The sequence below is a fragment of the Pelobates fuscus genome, chromosome 4 (genome assembly GCF_036172605.1).
Source record: "Pelobates fuscus isolate aPelFus1 chromosome 4, aPelFus1.pri, whole genome shotgun sequence".
Classification (NCBI taxonomy): Eukaryota; Metazoa; Chordata; class Amphibia; order Anura; family Pelobatidae; genus Pelobates; species Pelobates fuscus.
In genome coordinates this window covers 333,650,871-333,678,436 of record NC_086320.1, presented here as the reverse complement: position 1 = coordinate 333,678,436, position 27,566 = coordinate 333,650,871, and the positions used below count along the sequence as shown (strand labels likewise).

General features: G+C 36.2%; 1 protein-coding gene across 5 annotated transcripts in view; it reads left to right on the top strand.

Moving 5' to 3' along the window:
• PHF14 (PHD finger protein 14) overlaps positions 1–27,566 on the top strand; it is a 325,814-nt gene that overhangs the window by 95,093 nt on the left and 203,155 nt on the right. For 4 of the 5 annotated variants that reach the window (XR_010090781.1, XM_063452421.1, XM_063452420.1 and 1 more), the window contains 4 exons: positions 5,310–5,413; positions 6,218–6,349; positions 11,592–11,760; positions 16,811–16,951. Coding sequence is in view for 4 of the 5 variants with exons in the window: in XM_063452421.1 (XP_063308491.1) it covers positions 5,310–5,413; positions 6,218–6,349; positions 11,592–11,760; positions 16,811–16,951 (546 nt within the window). In the remaining variant the exon portion in view is untranslated. The remainder of the gene's footprint in view (positions 1–5,309; positions 5,414–6,217; positions 6,350–11,591; positions 11,761–16,810; positions 16,952–27,566) is intronic. The other variant, XM_063452419.1, reaches the window with a different exon arrangement.

Sequence of the window (27,566 nt, the reverse complement as noted above, 5' to 3'; positions counted from 1 at the left end):
CCGACACATATTATATACTGTTTTTTAAAGGACAGAAAGGGCTTTAATTTGATGTAACACACACACATATATATATATATATATATATATATATATATATATATATATATTTATATATAAATTCTTATTTATTATCAAAAAAATACAGAAAAATGCAAAAAAAATGTAAAAAAAGTTTTTTTTACAGTTTTTGCAATAATAATGTGTGCATAATTAGTGCAGGTTAAAGAAAGCAATTAAAAATAAATTCATTTAGTTGTTCTGATTTACAGAATATATAATGTGTCTGGGATTGTAAGTTTTTTTTTGGTAGTTACAGGTCACAAAGCACAAGGAGTGCTTTTAAAATAAACTTTTAATCTGGAGCAATTTTAGAATTTGGTATATTTGTCTTGTAAGCTTAATAGCATAAAATAAAACAAAATTGCCACACAAAAGTATATATTTAAATGAAGTAGACATCACAGGCTATTTACCTAAGGTTGTTTTGACACTTTCTACGTAGTCATTTCACCGCCAACCTCTGCTAAATATTGGAGAACATTTTTTTGGGGGGGGTTTGGCACACAAACGTATAACAAAGAACTTCTCATGTGTATTTTGTAAAGTTGGTGTGTGCTATTCCTTTACAAAGTTTTATTTTGTGTTCAGTTACACCTGCTGAGTAAAATGACACCCCCTTTGTATGTCTTTGGCACTATTTCATGAAGCTACAGTGTCATATATGAGACCTGTCCTTTTCAGTATTCACAGTAGATTTTTGAGAGACGGATTTAATGAGCCAATGCTTCCATTTGGGGTATTATAACAGTTTGACTGTTCAAAAAAAAACCACAAAGGGCCTACCATTTGTAAAAGTAGACACTCCAGGGTATCTCATATGGTGCATACTGTGCCTTAACATGCCCCCATTGTTTCACCAATATATGCCAAAGTATGTGGTAAAAAATTATCTTGGGCATTTTTTACATACGGATAACATTTTTGCTGGGCCTTTTGTATATTTCATATGTGCCACTAGGTTCAAACCTCCCAAATTATGCTCAGCTAAGTCTTCTGAGTAAAATGACACCCACATTGTATGTCTTTGGCAATATTTTGTGAAGTTACAGTGCTGTAAAAGAGACGTGACAAGTTTACGTTTTTAAGTGGGAATTTTCATGGAGGGTTTTGATGTGTCCGTGTTCCACTTTGGAGCACTTGAGCAGGCTACACCATAAAGGCATACAATTTCTTAAAGAACACATGCCAGGGTATTTCAAAAGGCATATTTTGAACCTTAGCGTGGGATCATTTTTCCGCTAGCTTGTACCAAGTGTAGTGGTAATAAGCGTTTTTTCTGCCTTTTTGACACACAAAGTGAGTTTGCACAGTATATTTTGCAAACCTTATGAGTGCTACGACTGTAAAATACTTCATATGTTGCTCAGCTATGTTGGCTGAGTACAGCAATACCCCCGTATGTACCTTTGCCAGGTATATGTGAATGTTGAAGGGGCACATTTGAGACGCAGCCATTCAGTTTTTTTCTAACTTTGAAGTTTTACGCTGTGTCCATGTTCCATTTTGGAGTAGTTTAGATGGTTGGTTATTGAAACTTCCCCCAAACACATACTATTTATTAAAGAATACACCCTGGGGTAATTCAAAAGGCATATTTTGAACCTTAGCGTGGGATCATTTTTTCTCTAGTTTCTTCCAGATGTAGTGGTAATGAGTATTTTTTTAATTTATTTTTTTTACTTTTTTAAACTTTTTAAAACTAGTTTTTAAACTTTTGTTTTGCTTATTATTTTTTTTAAACTTTCTAAACTTTCTTAAAATTTTTTTTTACAGATTTAACATTTTTCTAAGCTTTTTTTACCGTTAACCCCTACCTAGCAGTAATCAGCACTAACCGTAAATTCCCCATTTGCCCATAACTCCCACCCACCCCAGCTAGCAAAATATATAATTATAAAATATTGAAATTAATTAAATAAATTGAACCCCTGAGAGTTAATAAATAAATAAGTTAATCCTCAGGGGTTAAAACAAATTAGATCACAGTATAATACTGTGATCTGTATTTTGATCACTGTAGGCAGTGATCGACTGGCAGGGAAGGGGTTAATTTTTATTTGGACTGGGTAAAGGCAGGTGTCTTTTTTATTTTTTACTTAAACGTTATTAAAACTTTTTTAAAAAAAAGAAGTAATTTTTTACTTTTTAAAGCTTATATTAAAACTTTTTTTAACGTTAACCCCTAGTTAGCCTAACTCAATATCCCCAAATTCCCCACTAACTTCCACCCACCCCAGTTAGCTAAATATATATCATTTTAAAATATTTAAATTAATTAATAAAATAAATGTAACCCCTAAGGGGTAAAAACAAAAAAAAAAATAATAGAGAAAAGGATATAGGGTAGATCCACAGCTTCACAAAATCATGTAAAGCCGTGGGCTCTATCCTACAAATGCCTACCTCAGAGCTACAGGATACGGGGTAACCCAGACAAAAATAAATACAAAGAAGGAGACCCTTGAAACAAGGGGATCCCAGATTAGTAGCTCTAAAAACAGAGAAAGGCTCCTAAGTAAAACCAGATGGCAGGAAAGGAAGAGAGGGGGGAGCCCTTATAATAGATGGAGGGTAAAGAGATAGAACAAACGATCCCCCATACCACCCTAACCCACAGCTACCTAAAAATAGGAGCTAATAGTCCAAAACAAAGCATGTAGGAATAGGTCCCTACTCTCATAAGGCTGCCTAGGAAAATCTTTTAGGTGGATGGACTAACCTAGACCCTGGGTAAAAAACCTAGTAACCAGGATCCCGAGAGCACCACACCAAGAGCAAAGGCTGCCTGTCCTAAAATCCTAAATAATCTGGTAAACTAAATAATCACCACATACTAACTGCCTAAGTGCTACCTAAAGTGAAAAGTAAATTATAAAAGGAAGAGAAACGCTCGACGCGCGTTTTAGCGTGAATACACGCCGTCGTCAGGAGTGTTAGGAAAGGGAGGGCACAGTTTTGCTGGGGCCAGTAGTATGACATGTCCATGATGCAGTTAGTGCCACAAAATGTATCTTTCAGAATGGAGTATGTGAGAATTGTGCATGTGATTGACATATTCACACCAGCAATATATAGCAAGCAACATGAGCTTTCTTTAGTAAAACAATTCTGTGGAATGCCACAATCTATTGAATAACATTTACATTGTGACATGCATAAGTTTTATGTTCATTCCCTATAATGGTTCTTTGTGAATTTGTGTTGGTCCCCATGGTTGACATCATTGTGTGTGATATCATAAACTGCTCACCTCTACTAAAGAGATATATTGGCTACCTGCTTGGTATCTGTTTGTGATTGTGTGTCTTAATACTTAAAGGACCACTCTAGTGCCAGGAAAGCATACTCGTTTTCCTGGCACTAGAGTGCCCTGAGGGTGCCCCCACCCTCAGGGACCCCCTCCCGCCCGGCTCTGGAAAGGGGAAAAGGGTTAAAACTTACCTTTTTCCAGCGCTGGGCGGAGAGCTCTCCTCCTCCTCTCCGCCTCCGTTCCTCCCCGTCGGCTGAATGCGCACGCGCGGCAAGAGCTGCGCGCGCATTCAGCCGGTCGCATAGGAAAGCATTCATAATGCTTTCCTATGGACGCTTGCGTGCTCTCACTGTGATTTTCACAGTGAGAATCACGCAAGCGCCTCTAGCGGCTGTCAGTGAGACAGCCACTAGAGGAAAAAGGGTAAGGCTTAACTAATTGATAAACATAGCAGTTTCTCTGAAACTGCTATGTTTATAAAAAAATTAGTTAACCCTAGCTGGACCTGGCACCTATACCACTTCATTAAGCTGAAGTGGTCTGGGTGCCTAGAGTGGTCCTTTAATAAAGTTCCATTGCCCATTTGATAAATTCTTGCAAAAACATAAAATGCAGTGATATAATTGCTAATTAGTGGGGTAATAGCTGATTGATCCAAGGAGATATATGACTGCCATTTTGGGGTCAAGAAGGAATTTTTGTTTTGGAAAAAAAAATTGGATGCGCTTCAGACTGTTTTTTTGCCTTCTTTTGGATCAACAGCAAAAACAAATGTGAGGAAGGCTGAACTTGATGGACACGAGTCTCTCTTCAGCTATGTAGTAATGCAACTATGTCTATCAATGCCTGTATAGCTTTCTAAATAATCTTGCATTCCTTTCTTTAGATAAAAGCATAAATACATGAATATTTTGTGTTACAGACTGCAGACAATACAAAATGATGTGTTATTAATAGTTGTTATAGAATTTGTTAATCTATTTACCTGTAAACACATTGCAGAGTGGTGGGAGCAAAAGGGAGGACTTACACCAGCTGCCATATAAATGACCCTCACACCACTGAGGGGTTTTTGTTTTGTCTGAAATTTTCTTCCCAAAACTATTGCATGGATATTTTTTTCTTTAGATTAATTGATTTGAACCAAATTTTTTGGCTGTGCACAAGTCTTAAATAGAAGTGCAAAAACCAAGACTGTCAGATTGTCATATTCCTGTGTTACTGTTTATACCTTGTTGCTTCTGCTCCTGACTGACAATAAAAAAATAAGTGACGCGGGCATGGAGCTCTACATCCTCTAGCCAAAATATCTTGGGCTAAAGCGCTGTAAGTTGGGGCTGTCGCCCCTCAGGCCCCCTCCAATGACACGCCCCTGTATTGAACTTATGCGTACTTTGCAGTTTCAAAACATTAGCCCTTTTCATGCAAGTGTTTTGAGCTGTACGCTCATGTCTAAATGCTAATTACTAATCTTCAGTTTACTGGAAATATACCTTGTTAGCTACTGTGTGGGTTACTGACAGCTATTTTCATAGCTACTATATTTTACTATACCATTTGAACACAAAATGGTTTAGCTTTAGCATAAAGGTGAACAATGGTGGTTACTCAGCTTTTTTACAACTAAACTTCCAGTGATGCTTTGCCAACCAAATTGTTAGAAACTCTTCACAGGACCTGTATTTTGACAATTTCTGGGGATATACAGTTTGCCTCCCATTATCATAACCAGGTAACCTGTTGGGTATAAATAAAAAAGTAATTTAGTAATTTTAGTTGATTTTCGCCAGCACTTGTTATTGCCACAAATTTACATATTTTTTTGTGATATATCCTCTTTAAACAATCTATGAATTGTGTTCACCATTTTTCAAACAATGTGGATGAGGTAAAATACTCCCCTCTCCCCTCCCTCCCCCCCTTAGTGCTACAGGAGCTAACTTTCAAAGAATTATGATTTCCTTAGTTTTGCTTATTTTACCTTATTTTACCATAGAAGCCAAATATTCCGGTAATTCTGCGGGCACCAAAAGAGAGAAAACCGAGCAAAAGGGAAGGAGGCACACAGAAGACTTTGCCATTGCCGGCAGTGCTGTACAGGTAATTTTTTCACTTATTATCGGGGATGTTGCTAGGTTTGAAAAATAACCAGAGTGTGAGCAAAGAACAAAATTTGATGACCTCTTCCTGAAACATGTTCCAAGACACACAGTTTCATAATCACAGGCTCACATACACAAGTACACAGATTGACACACTCTCAGACAAACACACCCCTGCTACACGCATGCGCACAAACACTGATCAAATATGCAATATAACTTCTATAGATTCATTCTGAATGTTGTTTGGTTGTAGACATACTAAGAGGGCAGGGTTGTTCCTGCCTTGAATTATTTGGAGATCAAGGTCCTTAATGCATTAGCTCCTTGCACTGGGCCTTCATGAATTCTTGGCTGGAGGGCAGGTAGCCCATGTTGGGCTGCTATTTCTAAACTCCTTGCTCTGTGCCTTCATTATTTTTATTGCTTTGATCAGAGTTCTCAATATAGAAAGAAGTGTGGGAGAGTCATTTTCCTGCATTACAGTTTATTGTGAGCTTCCTCTGCTCCCAGAGGGAAATTAATGAAGTAACCGGATTTGGAGTTCAACATTCATCAGGCTGTAAGCCCCCTCTCCCACAGTAAAGCATGTGTTCGTTAGGGTTTCCACCAGTCCAATATTATGTAGCATTAAGTTTTAATTTGGATTGCAATGACTATACTGTATTCATGTGCTTGTCAGAATGCTTGTGCTCACCGTTTGCTCAAGCTTCTATTCATTGGTTATTGATAAATGACTGTTGCCTTGATATTTTCTTTTTTTGACTGAGTTTGTTCACCAATATATATATTTTTTTCTAAGCTGTGGAATCTGTAAGAAGAACCATGATCAACACCTCCTTCTGCTCTGTGATACATGTAAGCTCAACTATCATCTTGGATGTTTGGATCCTCCATTAACAAGGATGCCTAAAAAAACAAAAAACAGCTATTGGTAAGTATTTAAAAACAATTTGTGACCTAGCTATACAGAAATTTAAACATGAAGTTATGTTCTTTAGTGTCTTATACAAGGGTGTTTGATAGTTCAGTGGAAATATCTGCAAATTATTTGATTATTTTGCATTCATATAAACTGTATCCTGGGAAAAAAAGGACATCCTTACCCAACAGTAATTTGATTTGTTGTTTTTTTCTTCTTCTTTTTCTTACAATTTATGGCATCTAAATATTAAAGGAACACTATAGTCACCTAAATTACTTTAGCTAAATAAAGCAGTTTTAGTGTATAGATCATTCCCCTGCAATTTCACTGCTCAATTCACTGTCATTTAGGAGTTAAATCACTTTGTTTTTGTTCATGCAGCCCTAGCCACACCTCCCCTGGCTATGATTGACAGAGTCTGCATGAAAAAAAAAACTGGTTTCACTTTAAAACAGATGTAATTTACCTTAAATAATTGTATCTCAATCTCTAAATTGAACTTTAATCACATACAGGAGGCTCTTGCAGGGTCTAGCAAGCTATTAACATAGCAGGAGATAAGAAAATCTTAATTAAACAGAACTTGCAATAAAGAAAGCCTAAATAGGGCTCTCTTTACAGGAATTGTTTATGGACGGCTGTGCAAGTCACATGCAGGGAGGTGTGACTAGGGTTCATAAACAAAGGGATTTAACTCCTAAATGGCAGAGGATTGAGCAGTGAGGCTGCAGGGGCATGTTCTATACACCAAAACTGCTTCATTAAGCTAAAGTTGTCCAGCTGACTATAGTGTCCCTTTAATGGAAAGCATTTGCTGCACCTTTGTTTGTCTGTATTCCAAGTTTGTGTACATGGATGTGCAGCTCTTTAGGTCTGTCTGACTCTCTTTCATTTCACTGTATAATGAAAGTAAGACATTCAGATAATTGTAGTCTGGCATACAAATCAAGAATAGACGAAAGCTTGTAGAGAGAGGAGAGATATTCTTTAAGAATACAACAATCCTTTTGTCCAATGGTTCATAACCATGTTTTGGGGTGCAGGACAATAAGAATTACATTTTCAAGGCAAACATGAAAAGCTTTTTTTTTTTTTTTTTTTTTACTTCATCAGCAGTGTATAAATGTCCCATGAATATGAGGTGCATTTAAAGGCACACCAGTGCACCATGGCACACTGTTTGAAACCCATTGTTCTAGCATATAGATAGGAGTTTGGCGTGCATATAGATGACACAAGAAGATCATTGATGGGGAGAAGCTGAGATTAGTGTGCTGATTAAATGCAAAATAATGAAAAACAAAATACATATTTCCCCTGTGGATATTGGAAACCCCAATATTCTAGAGAACTCTCATATCTTATTTTAATAATTGATTTTAAGTATGGTAACTGCAATATCATAAGAAAGGGTAAAGTAACACAAAAGTAACACAAAAGTAACACAAGTGCAGATATAATTATAATATATATATTATTATTATTATGAGTTTGTTTGTTTTCGGTTTCACTCAAGTGGAGAAATACCATGTAACAATGAATAAAACAAACTACTAAGCACAACTTGGTTGCAAGAAAGATACTCGTATTTAATGAAGAGCAGAATCAATTTATTTAGTAAAGTAATAAGGGAACAACAAACTCCCAGTGGTGTATAATCTGCAGGAATACTCATTTGTATTTACTTGGGTGAAAATCAGATTTTTTTAATCCAGTCCTGGTCCCCCCTTTTTTATTTAGAGTGTTATGTGAATATCGCATTTATGAGATCTGTAGAACAATACCAAGCAGTTTCAGTCATAGAAAATTTGATTTGAACTGCAGAAATACCAAATGGTATAAAGGTATTGGCTTTTCAATAATGAAGCAAAAAGATTGCAATACCAACACTTTCATGGAAACCTAGAAGAGATCTGATACCTGTATGACCCATAAGGAACCCATATTTTTGTATTTTTTTCCAAACTGAATCAGACACAAATGATAACATTAAGGGTGGGAGGAAACATCACTATGTCAGTAAGTGTTATATATGGTGTTTAGTGTGCCAGTTTGAGTTGAAATAAACAATTCTCATTGCATGAACAATGAAAAGATATACATGAAGACAGAACTGGGAGCTTCAACGTATATACTAGTAAAATAAAAAAAAATCTCTAAAATAGAACATCTGCTTCAAAAATAAGTGGTTTGTTACCATCTTCAACTTTTAGATTTTAAAGTGTTTTTTTTTTCTATTTTACAGTTGTGTGTGCTAAAATATCAGATTATTACAGTATGTAACGATACCTTTTTTATTGGACTAACTTAAAAGACAAGCTCTCAAGAGTTTTCCTCTAAGAAATACTGTGTAATATACTTTGATATTATTACCTTGTTACCTTGTGTCATTACACACTGCAATGTTTTGATATTTTGACATCTTAACAATTCATTCTAATAAATTGAAGTTTTAGTCATTTCTAATTTAAAATGGGACTTTGTTGTGTCCTCTGGACTTTATGTCCATTGGTCATTTTGTCTACTGGACTAATACAGCTAATCCAATATATATATATATATACATTTTTTTTTTTGGTACACTTCAATAGAACATTTTCCTTCCCTCATTTTCTTTTTTGTTTTTCCTATTCTTTTCTTTTTTTTTTGTAGTCCTAATGTTCACTTTTTCTGACTATGGCAAATCTAAAAGCATAATCTATTTGTGTCATTCTGACAGACCTCTCTGTCTCAAAAATTGTTGAGCAGAAAATCTGTGATTTTGTTCTGTCTTTTAACTGAATTGAAAGACTATTAAGTGTCATCTGTCCATAGGGATAAAAATGGTATTACTCAGTTGGAGTCCAGGTAGAGTAGGTCAGGTAGATGCAATTATTTTATTTTAAACCAATAACCTGCCTTTCTGTGCATTACACGCATGAATTCGACTCATCACAGTGTCGCTTCCTTTTTTAAACTTTTTAATTAGTCCAAATGTTTTCTTGAAGATAAGATTATATTTGTGAAATTGAGCCATATTGATTGCAACCCTTTTCGTTTTAAGCTGTTCCTTTGTATATGCTTTTTCAGAGTAAGTCAGGGGAGCATAAAATAGACCTGCATTTTAGAGGTGAAGTTTATCTGCAATTTTAGCGTGTTGTTCTTTTGTTCGTATTTTCCTCTTTATTTATTTAGAAAATGCAGTGACTTTCAAAGATGATATTGAAAAGAAAAGGATTTAATTTATTTTATGGCATAAGTGTGATCTTTCTTCAATATGCCAACATCAGTTTTAGAATTTTTTTTATTTATTTTTTTACTTGGAATTGTATGCTTTTAGAAGTGCAATTTGGCAAATTTAAATTGAATATTCCCCTTAGAAATGAGTTAGTAACTATTATTTTATGTTTATTGTATATGTATTTTTATTTGTTGCTTGTCTTGTGCCAGTTTGAGTCAAATTTTACCTCCAAAGCCATTGCATGAATCATTGTAGAACTGCCACTCACTGCGTGTTTTTGAGTTGTCCACTCTTGCATATTCTAGAAACTGTATTGTGTGACAGTCACAGGTCAACTGATTCTGAGATGATGGATCACCATATTTGACACCAACAATAACACCCATGGTCAAAGTAGCTTAGATCATGTCTATCCATTGTAATGTTTGATTGAATAACAACTAGTCCCCTTGACCGTTTTGGTGTGTTTATTTGTATGGGATACAAAAGAGTAAATATCTTTTGTTATGTATTGTCAAATATTAACTGTTGTGCCACAACATTTGGTAAACTACGTTATTGGGCACCACTGGTCAGGAACATTGTGGGACATGTTTAATTCCATATATTCATGCAACATACACAAGCGATTGTTAAAGGGACACTGTAAGTACACTGTTTCATTTAAATGAAGTGGTTATAGTGTTTGGAGTCTGCTGGCACAGTGCCTCTGTTCAGTGTTAAACCATTTTTAATATTTTAATGCTCAACATGCGTTCCCTGCAGCCCATCCCTACTGTGCTGTTTGGGTTAGAATAAGCAGCAATGGATGACTGCTTTCAGACTATGACAGCCGCCCATTGCTTGTATGAATTAGTATGGCTCAAGGAAGTGTATAATCTCAGCCTTAGCCATATCTCTAGTAGGAGCCAGGCTGCAGGTGGCCGAAGACACTTATTTGGTGTTAAACAGCAAGAAAATAGTTTAATAGGCAATGGAGGGACAACACCAGAGGACCACAGACACTATAATCATTTTCTTTAGGTGAAATGTTTATAGTTCATATAGTGTTCATTTAAGAAAGATTTATCCATATCTAACACTCTTATGTGAAATTGTGATCATTTTAAGTTTTGCATCTTGATTTGAGGAAAAAACTACTATTCACCGATTTCCAAAATCTGAAAGCTTTTGTTTTGTATTTGTAATGGAGCATTTGATTAGCAAGCTAGTAAATTCAACACCCTCTAAAAATGACTTCCTTTTGGGTCATTAAACACATGTACTTCATATGACAGCAGGATTTACTTAATGATAGCATTGAGATAGACTATCAAATATAAAGACTGAGGATACTCATTACACAGGGCAAAGCTGAATATTACCTGCTTTTGGATTTTTGTACACCTATTACTGATGCACCTCTCTCAGGTATGGGGAAGAGGCAGATGTACATAACACAGGGGTCTTAGAAAAGAAACAGTGAAAAATCATATTTTGTGAGTCTGGGAAGGGTTAAGAGAAGGTGATTGTAGATATTAAATGAAAAGTCGTTTAAGTTACCTTTTTTCATGTTTTACCGTTTTTCAGAGACACATTTACTTTAACCAATTTACTGCCAACAATCTTGACTTTTTTGTTTTTATATTTATTGTTAATTAAAATGTATGTGCATATATGTGTGCATTTTGAGCCTTTCATTCCTAATGTTTACATTTTTACTTTATTGCTCTGCTCCATAATTGCCATTTTTTTTGAGACCCCCTGAATTACTGCAATATAACTGTCCCGGTATAACCTCTACCATTTTTTATGCAAAGGGTAAACAAATTAATGATGTCCATTCATAATATGTAGGACAGTTATATACTATACTACCCAGAATAGTTATCAGTCTGGATGTTTACAGTCAAAAACAGTATGAAAACACGATGATCAGATTAATGTTCTTTATACTGAAAACTGATTGATAAATATACTGTCTTCTTTATCAAATTTTTTTATTTTTTTTCCACTAATACTTTGCCATTCATTGATTCCTGTATTGTTCAGGCAATGCTCTGAATGTGACCAGGCTGGTAGCAGTGATCTAGATGCAGATTTTGCCATGGAAACATTGCCAAATGGAACCAAGAGATCAAGACGGCAGATTAGGGAACCTATAAAATTTGTTTCACAGGATGGGCCACAAGACACCAAAAAACCTCCACTGAGAAGTACGGTAAGTGCACTATAAACTATTAAAATCAGAAAAGAAAATGACTTAAAATGAAGTGGCCGTTTAACAATATATAAAAAAAAAAAATGGGGGGGAAAGAGTCTGCGCTAAAAACAAGAATAAAAGCTGCAACCCTAATTAGGGAATCCCACAAAACCCTAATAAAACAAGCTAAAAATGGAAAAGAAGGGGGGTAAGGGTTGCGCTAGAAAATAAAATGAAACACGGGTAAATACCAATAAAAAAACAGACCAAATGGTCACAATAAAACAGTAACAGCAAAATAAGTCTCTAGATAAGTATATTAAAATAGATAAAAAGAGTCCTTTGGACTGGTGAAGATAAATAAAACGTCTCACTGATATGACTGGATGGGGTATCTGTACAGTCCTCAGGAGTTGATCCGTCCGGTTTGTAAGATAATCCGTATATGTGGAGACACAATAGAAAACACGACAAGCTGCCAATAGTGAAGTATTGCGGATCCAAGAGTAAAATAAGTAAAAATAGGATAATACACTCACATTTGAGGGAGCTTGAACCAGCTCTAGGATAAAGGGCGTTAAGCGGTATGATCCCCGCTACAGGATATACTGGAGGAGTGCGTCCGTCAATCCAACCTTGGTGCTCCAAAATATATAAAAACAGCGATAGTGCTCTCAATAAGAAAAGTATATTAAAATAAATAAAATAAAATATACTTACAAGTATAGAGCAGGAAATACTGCTCTATTTTTGCAGTGCTGGTGGAATGATCCCCACCTAGGGTTTCTTGACTCAGGATACAAATAAAAATAAAAATAAAAATGCCAGGAATAGTAAGTAAAGTGCATATAAAGTACAATAAAGTATGGTCCTATAAAAAAGGTAACCAAAATCACTTTTATTGTTTAAAATACACAATTAAAACCATTAACGCGTTTCGCCAATAAGGCTTTATCAAAATGGTAGTATAGCAATATACCTGGCAAGAAACATTATTTATAAGAGAATGTAATTGTTTTTAACAATTACATTCTCTTATAAATAATGTTTCTTGCCAGGTATATTGCTATACTACCATTTATTTAGTTTAATATACTTTTCTTATTGAGAGCACTATCGCTGTTTTTATATATTTTGGAGCACCAAGATTGGATTGACGGACGCACTCCTCCAGTATATCCTGTAGCGGGGATCATACCGCTTAATGCCCTTTATCCTAGAGCTGGTTCAAGCTCCCTCAAATGTTGAGTGTATTATCCTATTTTTACTTATTTTACTCTTGGATCCGCAATACTTCACCATTGGCAGCTTGTCGTGTTTTCTATTGTGTCTCCACATATACGGATTATCTTACAAACCGGACGGATCAACTCCTGAGGACTGTACAGATACCCCATCCAGTTATATCAGTGAGATGTTTTATTTATCTTCACCACTCCAAAGGACTCTTTTTATCTATTTTAACCCCTTAATGACACAACTTCTGGAATAAAAGGGAATCATGACGGAATATATCCGTCGTCTGTCCTTAAGGGGTTAATATACTTATCTAGAGACTTATTTTGCTGTTACTGTTTTATTGTGACCATTTGGACTGGTTTTTATTGGTATTTACCCCTGTGTTTCATTTTATTTTCTAGCGCAACCCTTACCCCCTTCTTTTCCATGTTTAACAATATATGCATATGAAAAAAATTATAAAAATAAATATTTTTTTTCTTCAAAGTGGTGCAGTTTAATTCTCTTGTTTTCCTATGGTCTGGATGATTTTTGATGTTTTTATTTGGTGACTTTTTACTTACTTAAAACTACAGACATCTGCTTTGGACTGAAAATTTTTGTCACATTTTACAGATTAGTACAAAAAAAGCTCCACTTTAAAATGTGGGTGTGCATGAGGTGTAGATGCATTCAAAACTCACAGGTATTAGCAGATGTGTGAGATCTCCATCCCCTGCATGCAGTGTGATTGCAATGGTAACTCCGTAGTGTGAAGTCCGCATGCCGATATCACTAAGGTTTGCCCTGGTTGGGGATGAATGAAATTTTTTTCGAACCCTTAGATGCCAAGCTCTCTTGTCCCTGGAATTGTCAGAACATTTTTATTTCCTTGTCTAGAACATCTTTAAGATAACAAGCAGTTTGCAAGAGCATTTTTTATTTTTAAAAACATCTTCATAATAAGCATCAGTTGTGATTATGTATCACTTTTATCAGATCTTGTATGCAATATCTGTTTTTGCAGACAAGGATTTTTTTTTTTTGTTCCATTAATTTATTTAGAAGGTTATATTATAAATGTTGCCCACTGTTTCTTATTTAAAATCAATAACTATAAAACGGAATCACTAGACCTCATCCGTGCTGTACATATAGTGAATTAATTCAGTTTAATTTAAATCCCAAATGTTATTAATAGGCTTTACTTTACAAATCAGCCCGTAAAACATTCTATCATGTAAAATAATTTACAATTTATTCACATGTTATCCTAAAGATTATTATCTTAAAGAAGAGTAAAGATCTTCTAGAAATGTTCTGACAATCCCAGGGGCAAGAGAGCTTGGCATCTATGGATTGTGACAATCCCAGGGGCAAGAGAGCTTAGTGTTACGACACTCACCGCCAGGGGAATGAAGCCGCCGTTTAGTAGAAAATCCCCTTTCTCCAGAAATGCAGTTTTAGTCCAGCTGATCGTAAAACTCCCGAACGGAGCATACGAACACGGCAACTCCCGATCAGCAATCCATCCGAAATCCTTTCACAGCTAGAAATAAACGAAAACGCTGTCCCAATAGTAAATCCCTCCACAAACGAGACCAAGCTCCGTCTTGAAGGTCAAACAGGAATGTGTTTAATGGGGGCTACCTGCCCGGTATTTATGCGGGTCTCCACAAGGTGGACACTCCCCTAGGGGACCTTGTGGAAGACTGTAAAACATATTGGACAGTAGCCAATCGCAGTGGCTTCAATATAAGCCCTTCCCATTTTACCCATAAATCCTTCTTCTCTATCCCAGAGATAATTAGGAAGAAACCTAATTATCTCCAAGGATAGAGACCATCGCCATTTTAAAACATAATAAGAAAAATACAATAAAATACATAAAGTCAGAAATACCGATTGCATATGGTTTGTGTAACGTATCCCCAGATAGCCTGGATCTGAGTGCATATTCCTACCGAATAGCGCTCAAATCTGTACATAGTTCGATCGCCATGGAGTCAAAGTCTCTCACAAGTCCTTCGGTATACGAATGACTCCATGGGACGGCTATCTGAGTAAAGTCCATACGAAGGATAGAAACTCCCGAACTAGCCGGTGTTCATACGCCTTAACGAAATAGAAGGCAGGCGGCAGCCTCCAGCGGTGTTCGGCAGATAAAGTATCCGTTTTTAGTTCCATAGGTTTTGCACCGAACACCGCTGATTCTCCTCGTGTCCCAAAATGGCCGCCGCCTCGTGGTCAGCATACGAACGAGGACCACCCGTACGAATGGAATGGAGAGGTGTCTGCGGTTAACCGCAACATTCTAATTGTGGTCAATGTGTTAACGAGCAGCACACTCCTCTCCTGGGTGGCCGTTTGTTAGGTAGTTTCAATCGGTATTGGGGAAAACATACGAACAAGGGCATACGGACAGGAAATCCACGAAATCAAGGCAAACAGACGAACCAGCAATATAAGTCTATACAGATGGGTTCATCACACTTAGCATTTAAGGATTCTGACAATCCCAGGGGCAAGAGAGCTTAGCATCTAAGGATTCTGACAATCCCAGGGGCAATAGAGCTTAGCATCTAAGGATTCTGACAATCCCAGGGGCAAGAGAGCTCGGCATCTAAGGATTGTGACAATCCCAGGGGCAAGAGAGCTCGGCATCTAAGGATTGTGACAATCCCAGGGGCAAGAGAGCTTAGCATCTAAGGATTCTGACAATCCCAGGGGTAAGAAAGGTTGGCATCTAAGAATTCTAGACATATATATCGCACACACCCACCCACCACCACCCACCACCACCACCACCACCATCTCCTCCTCCTCCTCATGTTGGCTGTGTGTCTGGTAACATCAGTGATGTTACTCATGTGTATTTGAAGAAGTTTAGACTTTCCAATTGCATTAGATCTGGATGCTTACTCTTTGAGTGCAGTTTACATCAAATTAGTCAGCAAAAGGTCTCAAAATGTCTCTGGATAATCTCGGTATAAGCAGGGTACAAATACCGTGAGATGCTGTGTGCTTCAATCTGTTGTTGTACGTTTACTTTAAGATATTATTGTGCATAGCATGTTTAACATTACAGTATTATACAATAAAATTTGATGTGAAGGAGCTGCAATTCTCCTGACTGCACTTTGAAGCGGACAGTGACTATGACTTTGTATCGTGTCTTGAATAATTTACTTTTTTTCATCGCTATGCTACGCGGCAAGGGTATTTTTCATATAAAATTGTTTTCTCACCTTGTATATTGTCATTATTAAAGTTAAATAACCAAAGAGCTCTGCAAAATCCCTCTCTTAACCTTTGATTGTGTCCTATTTTCACACCTTCTGGAGATGCCAATAATTCTCAAGCTATGCCTTCTGCACTGATTTTGCCAATGTTCAACTTTTATCTCATAGCACTCTCTGGTCTTTAAGTGCAGATTGTAACTTCTGATGCATGTTGACTCAATTCCCGGCCTCATTGATTTGATCTTTACCTTTTTTTTTTTTTTTCTTTCTTTCTTTTTTTTTTTTTCTTTCCTCCGAGATAAACCTTGAAGAGCATCTTGTAAAAAAGGACATATTGTCTTTAATAGCTTTTGTTATAATGAATTTAAGTCAGGAGGGTCAGTTATCGGCAAGCTTTATAGATCAAGAGGGCTCATTTGTACAAAGACAGGAAAGGTCACGAGAATTAAGTCTGAATTCGGCGTCTGTATCTTTGGCCCCGAATAATTCACAATTTTTATCTTTTATTTATAGACTTTGCCGTTTAAAATGCTTGTATCCGTTTTAACTCCGTTTTGACTTGATTATACATAATACAATTCTTAACATAAAACTTTCCATTTTGCCAGAAGAATTGTTATAGAGGCAGGAGAAAAAGCGCCCAGTTACAGTTTGAAGAGTCAGAGGAGCTCAAGAAAGAAAAAGTAGCCGGTGACCCTACTAGGCCTGAGCTACACAAAGAACACTCTCAACGCAGCGATCTTTTGTCGGTAAAGTGAAAACTTTGCACATTTCCTAAACTAATTATAACAGACTATCTAAATGTGCTTTGTCTTTAATCATATATTTGTGTATCAGAAATGTGAATTTGCATGGGCCCCTACAGATGTATTCTGTAAATAATCTGCATTTTTGTGAACTCTCAAGTGGTGCTGCTAAGGTGACAATATAATATTTTTTATATTTATGATATCATTGCTTTGGGTAATAGGTTGATCTTGGTGATAATTTCATTTTATTGCTTTCAATAATATAAAACTATTTCATGGTAGCATTTGATATAGTTGTGTGTGTGTATATATATATATATATATATATATATATATATATATAAACCCATTGAAGAGATGTAATCGGCATACAAGACAGACGTGTACATCTCTACAATAATGTCCATTTAAGTATGATAATTTTGTTGCTGCAATGCATTAAATGACTTGTTAATGATATCTAAATAAAAATATTGATTTGTTATTTTTGTGTAAGCTTATTTTCTTACCCATCCTGATATACTTTACTTCAAATATCTAAAATCTAAACTGTAAATTTAAATTTTATTTATTTTGAATACTTATTATAAATATCCAGATCTTTGTTGGCTTTTAGATTTTAAAACTGTTTGGGTCTTTTGTTCAGAATTAGAGCACTGTGGCATCTTAAATGCTTGTTAGTTTAGTTAGTAATCTTTACATATAAAGATTTGATATTTCCATTTTAAGCAACAAGAGTGTATGCACATCCACACTGGTCAATGGTAACATTTTATTAACTCATAGGGTTTACAAATTAAAATAGACTGGAAAAAATATATAAGTAAATGAACATTAACCTCATTCTTGTGCAAGACCTTTTTAGACATAAGCTTAGGAGTTCTTAGAGACACTGCAATCACTATAGGTCATTATAATTGATAATGTGCTAGGAAGCTTTCGCTGCTGGTTCATAGCGTAGGAGTTCATCATTTCCATACATGCACATGCCCACAACTGGTCCCTTCCAGCTCTGTGCTTTGAACTGGGCAAATTAGGGGTGTAGTGCGTACTCTTCCTCTTCCACAATTCCTGGAAGCTGGCATCCACAATGTGCACATCTAGTAAAATGGACTAACAGGGAAGCAATGCTGTAGTTGCTATAGTGCTTGAAGTGCCACTTTAAAGAACAATGTCACTTTGCATTTTGCATGCTTATAAAGCTTTAATAATGTCAGTCATAGATCAAATGATTATCTCTATCAAAAAGATGCATTATGACTATTTATCTATACTACCTATCACAAAGCTAGCGAGATTATTCCTTTAGCGGGAGCTGATTGTTCCTGGCTCATTTAAAAGAATTTAAACATTTTGTATGTCAAGATTCAGCTCTATGGCTCATGACTAGCGGTCCTGAGTCTAATATTATTGTGCTGCTTTTAAAGTCCTATCCTGCTCACCTGGATTTGTTCTCTGGTGTCCAGCACCTGGGGACACCGGTGAGTTGTCAACAGCAAGTGCATTTTTGGACATGCTTATCTTTGCGCAAGCTGCAATCAGGGCATTCAGCAATTGCTGGCCTTAGTGGGGGCTGGCCAGACTGATCGGCAGTCAGCATGATGTGCATTTGCGATTGGCTGGGACTTCAGTCTTTTTTTTTCTTCATATTAAGGCTTCGGTTTAATCAGCTTTCCAAACAGCGCAATTACTTTCGAAAAATTTCCAAATGATTTTTCTGCAGAAATAATTTGTGAATTTTCCCTAACCGTATTGAATCATTTGAAAAACATTAAATCAAGGCGTGAATTGACTGCTTTAATAGCAAACATTGTACTAGCTCCCAGTATCCCCATGTACCTGTGCTTGCACAAAATATAATAAAAAAAAAGTCAACAAGGTGGGGCAAAGATATTTTAAATGTTATTGGGTCACAAATATGTCTGGTGGCTGTGTTGGCTCCTATTAAACAATTTTTTTCATAGTGCTGCATAATGGACCTGTCATCGTTTGGTTGACTGTTTCATTCTAAAGAACAGATATTTGTCTGTAATTACAAGACCATTGATATTGCATGAACAAAAGAGGCACAATTCGAGTGAAATAATTGCATAAACATTTTTTTTGAAGGCTAAAAGGATCTAATTGCAACGGAGACATCTTGTGAAAGCTGTAATAGAGAAATCATTAGAAGACATTTTCATTTGAAAAATATTCTTCGGAGATAATTTGTATGGCAAACAGAAATGTCTATATTTTTTTTTTTTTGTTCTTGTAAAAGTTCTTTCCAGAAAAAGTTAAACTTTCTAATCAACTGCTATTATGTTGCAGTTGCTCTATTTAATGTACTGATAAATATAAATAGTTTCTGCCAAAAGGAAAATGTTAGTTGCTAATTTCTCATTCATATATGATCTGTCTAAAGATTTTGCTTGCCAACTTAATTTAGAAAACATCTGTGTTTTTATTAACCCTTGGAATTAGATTTTGTCAGGCACGCCAAAGAAACAGTGTTTTTGGATTGCACGTTTCATTCAGTAAGCAGAATTTTGTCATACTAAATTGTGATTGCTTATTGACCTTTAAACACTGCCTTAAGTACTTAAGAATAGTTTCAATTCATTATGTGTATAATTTTTGACTTTGATGTAAAGTATGTTTTAAATTATATTTTACTGCTAAGCTGTATGCACCATGATATGATCTATTTCGAAACATATACATTGGTGGCAACGCATAGTAGTTGAAGAACGACCAGTTCTAGGGGATATTTTATACCTTGTGTTGAAGATTTTAATTTTTTTTTTTTTTTTAAATCCATTTCAGGAGATTTATTTTCTATACGTTAAAGAAAAATACAAATAATGTTTGCTTCTCTTTGACACTGGGAGAATTTTGGAAGCTTGGTAGTAAATCACAGTACTTTCTTGGTCACTAAATGTTTGGTAATTATAGACAAATTTGCTCTTAGATGAAAATATTTTCTACTGACATGTCTATTCAAGAATGTTTTAATAATAGCAACACTTTTACACAGAATAACCTGGTGGCATAATAAATGTTTTTAAAAAAATTATATATATATATATATATATATATATAGTGTTGTAATGTTTTGCAATACTACATGTATTTTATTGCAAGTCTGTTTTGCTGAAATATGAATTGTGGATTGTGTGCCTTGATTTTAAATGGCACGTTAGTGATTTTAGATCAATAAGGTTTGGACAAACTATGACAATTGCAGGTATATGTCCTTAAATATCAATACTGCTGACAATGTAAAAGTTCATTTAAGACCAGCACCAAGGGGAAACCTTTCAGTGAAGCCTTTCTGTACATTTATGATGATGATTCTAGCAACATATTATGGATTCTTTTTCCGATACACTCAAATCCATTTGTTTGGTTTTATCAAATCATCTTGAGCTAGTAGGACTCCAGACAATGCCTTTTGTATAATACATATAAATTTGAATGCTTTTTCCCCCAACATTGTAGAGTATCACTGTATCTGCAATGGAATACACTGAGCTAGGGAATTTGAGTTAATTTCTACAATTCCTCCACATTTATGATTTTTACTGTGTTTATAAATCAAATGCTAGACTGCAAAAAAAAATAAAAAATACGAGCAAAATTCAAATGATTTCATTCATGTTGGTAGTAACCAAATGTACTGCTGGTGAAGCTTGTACAAAGTACTTGAGTACGGCAGTACAGAGGAATCAGAATTGCTAAGAGAGAATAGGACACATACTGTGCCTACATTTGAATTTTCTTGGTCTGTAAATCTACATTTCCAGTCCTTTTTTTATTAAAGCTGCTTAATATGTGCTCATCAGCTCCATACCTTTTGAAACATTAAAGCCTGTAATTCATTTTAAGTATTTTAAGTGGTTTTATTCTTTGTGGGGGTGATAGGACCTCTTCTGACATCCACAACTATGCACTTGCAGTGCGTAGCTGGGCAAGAGTGCCTGAGTTTGACATGATAGTTTATATTTTCAAACAATGGTGTCTTGTTCCCAATTTCAGGTGATAGAAAGACCAGGGATTTCAGCCCAAGGGTAATTTTTTTTGGCCACTCCCATTACTGACTTTCAAAGCCACTTCAAAATCCATTCCTCTTGTCAAACCCAAATCCCTAACATGTTCTTTGACGCACATTATGACATGAATGATTTCATAGCGTTATATAAACATATATTTGGAAGCTCCACACCTGTTCTACTAACCCTGCACTCACTGCTCTACCTCTACACTGTGCTGTATAATTATTTCAGTTATTGTACATTAAAGTGGCACTGCCATAAATTACATAATTGATGGTGTTATTTATCTCTCAGCTATGTGGGGCTTGCAATAGAATGGTGGCATAAACAGACCCAGGGCTTTTCATGCAAGTCTCCAGCCTGTGGGAGATCCCATAGCAATGGCCCTGCTTGTCCCCTTAAGTTGTAAGTGATCACCTACAACAATTAAAGGGACAGCATTGAATAGACAGAATCTATTACCTTCTTAAGAGCACCTATCTATTCATTTCTTAATCTTAGTGGAGTGTGAGACCCCTTATTTGAAAAGGGGGACTTACCTCTAAGGAGTCACATGTCCCTGAGTATTATATCCCTTTTAGTGATGGGGGGGGGGGGGAGGAGGTCTGAAACTATTGTTGTATGCATGGCACATAATACCTAGCCAGTTTTGAGCCTCCCTGAAGACTTAAAGGAACACTGTAGTTACCAGAACAACTACTGCTTATTGTATTTGAACTGGTGAGTATAATCATTCCCTTCAGGCTTTTTTGCAGAAAACACTGTCTTTTCAGAAGCTCCACACCTGTGTGGAGCACAATGTGCAATACTGCCATTCAGTGTCTCCACCATCTGCATGGAAACACCGAACCGTCCTCATAGAGATGCATTGATTCAATACATCTCTATGAGGAGATGCTGATTGACCAGGAATGTGTTTGACTTGTGCCGGCTCTGCCCTGTTCTGCATCCACGACAGTCTCAACCAATCCTATTGGAAAGTGTTGTGGTTGGCTCAGAGATTTTCTTCTGATGATGTCAGCCAAGCAGGGAGATCAGGGGCAGAAGCAGCAGCTGCAGATTTTAATATGAGTAAGATTTGACTATATTTAGGGAGGCAAGGTGGGGCTAGAGGGTTAGGAATCAATGATTATGTTGTACCTGGTTGTGCCACTCTTATGACTGAGGTCTGATATAAACGGTTTCCATTCTGTGGTGGTCTGACAAATGGCATGAAATGCATATGGAAATCTGTAGTTTAAGCAGATTAATCTGTCAGTTGTTCGAATTCCTGTTTGACACACAAGTAGTTAATCTGCCTCTGCATAGTTGTTGTTGAGTTTTTTCCCATTTCAGATAGGTAAGTGTATCAGTAGTTTAAATGTATTGAGTATATAAGTATGGTGGGTTCTGTTCTTTCAGCTACTACTAGTTGTTTAGTTTGGGATCCTTTGTTACAAAGGAGGCTATTGGTGATCATTTAGGTAAGTTGTATATGCAAATAGTTGCTGCCTATTGCTATACTAACTGTGTTAAGTCTGCCTGAATATTACAGTTCTTTAGACTGAGAAATTATCAATATTTTCTCAGGTGGTTGAAGTCCACATCTATGTACATTAAGTGTTTAAAAGCTTTATTATATACTTGTTCCTATCAAGGTATGTGGCAGTGATTACTGGCACCTGCACATTTTACCCCCATTAACAGTCTTGTTTCGGAGATTAGAAGGCATGTTATTGTTTTAGACACTCTTGCTTGTCTGCATTAGCATATAAGAAAAAAATAGCCTATGCATGATCTAGTGTGAAAACACAGCCTCAGTATATACGACAGATGTAATCTCTGTGTTTGAGCAAAGTGGAGATACATGTTCAATATTTGTGCTTTCACAGTATGGTAAAAATTACTTATTGATAGACATATTTGCCACTAAAAAGTATTACACATCCTTTACTGAATATTCATAAATATGTGCTCCACTTACAGAGAATTAATAACCATCATTCACTGATGTTTGAAAACAAGATGTGAGACTGCACTTCCCAGCTTAAGGTCTAGGTACACCCTTAGGTTAGATGGTAGCAAAGTCCAACTAATATTTGGTAAGTTCTTCAGAAATTCTCCTTATGTAGTTTCTCCTATAGGAGGGTAAATGGCCATTTATACCATTTATACAATTGAAATTCTTATCGATTCCCTCAATTTTTAATTAACTGAAAGTTTCAGCAGTTAAAAATCTTCTCAACTAAATTGGACCATCCCCTCACCACACTGACAGGAGCTTTAAATACCAAGAAGCCAGTTAGTGACTTTATACTATTATGGACAGACAATTTGGTTTTCTCTCTCTCTCCTTTTGCACACAATTTTTGGTTCCGAATTGCCTTCTGCTATGTATCCCTGCTTCTCATTAGTAATAATGATCAAATAAAGTATATTTCTCATGATGGCCAACTATATTAAATATGGTGACATTCCCACTAGCTGTGTGGTGACCAGGAGTTGCAATAAAAGGTAGGTTTTACTTACCTAGGGCTATCCCTTGAGGCCACTGCCATCATCTTCTGCAGGATCCACTTCAACTCCTGGTGCTTCATCTGACAGGAGCCCATGTCAGTGCTGTACTCTCATGCATGCACAAGAGTAGAACACTAATGTCTATGGTGGAGCCCACAAGACCACAGGAGCCTCCATAGACATCGTCTCTGTCCCTCAGCTGTCACTTGTGACAGATTTGGGTTTTACAAAGCTTTACAGTGATAGCTCTTCCTTTGGACAAGCACAGGAAAAATATAGAAGACAAAATCGTCTCTACTGTCAGTACTCCTCTTTATGCCCCAGATGTAATGTATACTTTAACTTGAATAAAGGCTGATACTTCATGTTTCTGTGAATTGAGGCGTCCTATCTTTCCTGGTGGAATTTATCCGGAAGCTCAAGTCCAACTCAACGTTACCAAGCAGTAAGAGAACCTGAATGCGTCTCTCCCAGGATATAGGTACCATTCATCTGCTGTGCATTGATATTTTTGTGTCTCCAAAGATCCATATATTTTTTCAGTTATGAAGATTGCTGCTGGGGAATCTTGCTTAGCAATAAAACATTAAAAGCCGTTTAATGCTGATTGGAAGGACAGCCACAGGGGACTTCAGACTCTAAAACAACTTCATGTAGATGAAGTAGTTATGTACTTACAGTGTCCCTTTAATACAAAATAAAAACATGTCCTTCAAATTGTCTGGGTGTTTGTATTTTGCAAATTGTTGTTGGGCTGCATTTTCTGTAGTCTGCAACTAGATAATGTGTAGTCAATCAACAACTGTAGCAATAGAGTTGCAAACATATAATTAAAGGGACACTATAGTAACCAAAACAAAACTTTAGCTTAATCAAGTAGGTCTGGTATATAGATCATGCCCCTGCACTATCACTGCCCAATTCTCTGCCATTTAAATCATTTTTTTTTTTTTACTGTGCATGCAGCCTTAGCCACACATCTTATTGCCTGCATGAAAAAAAAAAGTAATATTCAATCAGATGTTAACTTACTTGTTCTTAATTTTTTTCTCCTACTTTGTAAATTGAACTTAATCACACACAGGTGGCTCCTGCAAGTTCTAGCAAACTATTAAACCGTGCAGAAGATAAGAAATTCTAAATTAAACAGGATTTGCAATAAAGGAAGTGTAAATATTAGCTCTCATTTTACAGGAAGTGTTTAGGAAGGCTGTACAAGTCACATGCCGGGGGGTTTAGCTAAGGCAGCATAAACAAAGTGATTTAACTCCTAAATGACAGACAATTAAGCAGTGAGACTGCATGGGGCATGATCTATATACCTTAACTGCTTCATTAAGCTAAAGTTGTTTCAATGACTAAAGTGTCCCTTTAAAATGTTTATAGTCATATGAGAACAACTTTTTGGAAATAAGTCAAGGATATAGCTGATCAAAATGTAAAAAATGATTTTGCCTTATAACTCGAATTAGCTATATAGAGTATAGTTCAATAACAAACGAGCTTAAACAACATTCCACTCTGGCAGTGATCAATACGAAATCAATACACAAACAATAGATCTATCCAGAGACACTCAACAATATCTTTTCGGATCTGTACAAATCATAATTGGTCTATGCTTTCTCTACGTACCGGTTGGAAATCTCTATTCATAAGGAAAGAAACAAAATTCAAATCTGCCTCTTATTCTTTAAATTCATTTACATAACCCTAATACCTTTGTGAAACAAATGTCTTCTTGATTACACAAAAATAGTGGTCTGCAAAAAAACTGATCCGTTGGTTGATGGTAGCATAAAAATGGGTAGAAAGGCAATATGACACCCAGACTATTGCTGAGTGAAGCTGGTTTCAGATTTGTGTTAATTCAAAATATTTCTTATACATATCATTTTATATTTATTGTTTTAAAATTGTCAATGACACAAACCTTATATTAATTACAATACAATCTTGATCTTTCAATTACCGTTTCTCTCAATTGTACATGTCCAAAGGTTACAATAAAAATGGGCACATTGTCCACTATAGTGTTAGGAATACAAAACTGCACGTGACGCAAATTAGGCCTTCCCTATAGCGTGAGGACGTCCAGCACCGTTTCACTGAGTTAACCCTTGTAATATAAACATTGCAGTTTCTCATAAACTGCAATGTTTCATGTGGCAGGGCTAAGGGGACAGGGATACTGCACCCAGACCACTTCAATGAGAGCGTTATCTGGTGCCTATAGTGTCCATTTAACGTTAGCAGAGTTTCCCATTTTCAAGCAGAATTGTTAGTCAGGAGCTTAGAATGTGTGCAGATGCACAGAACCCACAAAAACAGCTAAATTATCTATTGTGTAAAAGACAAAGGTAAATATGACTGCATATGCCACACATGGACAAACAGCATCAGCAACAAGGATAGTTGCTCAAATTTGGCTAAACATACCAATGAAGCCTACAAATGATTAAGTAAATACAATATATTTTTGTGAATAATAACAAATGGGTAAGCAGACAGGGAAGGAAAAATAAAGAGTAGTTGTGTGGTGTAATGTTGGGAGGGTGCACATACGTGTATGTCTCACATGATTGTCCCTAGATGGTCCTACCAGTCTTATTTGAATAAAGGCTATTTCGTATAGCAAAATGAATTAAGCAAAAAATTGAGAATGAAATAAACTTATCTGACAGATAAATAAGTACTGTGATAGTGTGATTTCTTCATAACACAACAACACAATAACATTAAACTGGTGATAATGGAGATTAAGACAGAAATGTTGTTGCATCAGCCAAAGGATACCTTTTTTGGCCCCTCCCATACATATTAACTTAGACCCTCCTAAAACCTGCCCTATACTGTGTCCTAAGTCCAACCGGAAACCATTGTGTTCTATAAATTACATTGTACACCAGGTCTTTGACTAAATTCACTGAATTACATGAACCTATATGTATAAAACCCACGCCTGCTGTAATAACTCTCCACTGCACTGTATGAAAACCTGCACCCACAGCAAAAACCCCACACTGTGCTGTGTAATTGATACCAAACATGGTGCATTAAAGTGGCACTGTCACAAATGATATAATTTAAGATATTATTCCTCTCTCGGTATTACAGGGAGTTGGGGCTAACAAGGAATTGGGGCCAAAATTATACCTGGGGCTTTTCAATGCTCCAGGGACTTCCCCTGTAACGGTTGTGCACTATTGATATCATCAGTGGCAATGCTGACCAATGTAAACTAGAGATGCTATTGTGACCTCTTCAGAACTATATACATGAGATCTTAAAGTTCATTTGAAGAAGGATACTGCTTACAGACCATTGAACTAACACCCATTTAAAGAATACACTGTGAGATGTGGATGTTGTTTTAATTAAAAAGTTACCTTGGAGAACACTTGGCTAGACCATGGGTAGGCAACTTTGGCACTCAACATATTGTATACTTCTTCCATACTGCTCTTGCAGCCATAATACTGTATGAAGTCCACATCTGGAAAGCAAAGGTTGTCTAGCTCTGGGCTAGACTATAGGTTGTTAGAAATCAGGACCCAAAGTTGTACCCCCAAGCTATTTTAGTGTGCCCTTATTTGTTTGATCAGGCATATTGATATAGTAGTATATTGATATTTATTGTAGTGTTATATTAAAACTTAAGAATGGGGATCCAAGCTGATTTTGCACTTGAAGAATGACTCCAATATAATCCATTTACACAATTGCTCTAGACCAGGGGTTTCCAATCCACAAGTACCCCCTCTCAGTCCAGGATTTAGAGACTACCCTGTTGTGTCTAAAGTGTTTTTTTTTTTTCTCTACACCTTACATATAACATACACCTTACATATATATGAGTAATCCCTAAATCCTGTAATGTTAGAGGGTGCTTGAAGACTGGGATGTGAACCACTGCTCTAGACTGTAAATCTTCATAATAACAATGTAAATATTAGTTAAGTATTATTTAGAATTATACACTTTTTTTTAGGTTAAAGGGATGTTGTTTACTTCAGTGAAGTTAAACTTAAGAGGCAGCAATTGAACAGAGCACCTGCCTTGCAAAGACTTCTCATTGTGCTACA